Source organism: Halyomorpha halys, unplaced genomic scaffold, assembly GCF_000696795.3.
Source record: "Halyomorpha halys isolate HHAL.00 unplaced genomic scaffold, Hhal_1.1 Scaffold1053.1, whole genome shotgun sequence".
Classification (NCBI taxonomy): domain Eukaryota; kingdom Metazoa; phylum Arthropoda; class Insecta; order Hemiptera; family Pentatomidae; genus Halyomorpha; species Halyomorpha halys.
Genome location: NW_027106462.1, coordinates 108,195 through 108,777, shown reverse-complemented (window position 1 = coordinate 108,777; position 583 = coordinate 108,195). Strand labels below are relative to the sequence as shown.

Here is a 583-nt window from a genome sequence, read left to right as displayed (position 1 = left end):
ACAATTAAATAGGTTACACCAACTTATTTGTGTTACGGCTAGGTATATGGATATGACGGATGCAGCGACCCGGAGGGTGCAGCACCAGCAGTGCTCGAGAAGCGGCATACCAACGGCCTCATCTCCCGCAAACCTGACGTCCGATGACCGCCCGCCGCACAACGGTTCGCAGAGAGGAAGCTAGAACGGCACACTAAGCCCTCTCAGTGAATACTGATTAGGATCACGGACGGCGGGCGACTTTCTCCCGCAGTTCGGCTTCTCTCGGCCGCCGTTCGGACACGGGCATTCCCTTCGGAGATCCAGTCGCATTCCTCGTCGCGGGACGTTCGGTCCTTCTTTGGTCGCCTAAAATCCCAATACGCTCTGCTGATGTAAATACATTGTACTAAATTGGTCAATTATTGGCGATAGACAATAGATTACCTCTATTTCGATACTATAATTGAAAAACTATTTATAGTTCAATTCCCTTTCCCTCCTGCAAAAGTTGCAAAACAAAATTTTTTTTAAATATTTATTTATTGCTATTTACAACTGTACATTATAATACATTTAGTAAATCTGATCTAAGTTAAATTGG

General features: G+C 45.1%; 1 protein-coding gene across 1 annotated transcript in view; it reads right to left on the bottom strand.

The window, feature by feature from the left end:
• Rcd6 (Reduction in Cnn dots 6) overlaps positions 1 to 218 on the bottom strand; it is a 90,547-nt gene extending 90,329 nt beyond the window's left edge. The window contains exon 1 of the mRNA XM_067044822.1: positions 37 to 218. Within this exon, the coding sequence (XP_066900923.1) occupies positions 37 to 108 (72 nt within the window). The 5' untranslated portion in view covers positions 109 to 218. The remainder of the gene's footprint in view (positions 1 to 36) is intronic.
• Positions 219 to 583: the final 365 nt, after the last annotated feature.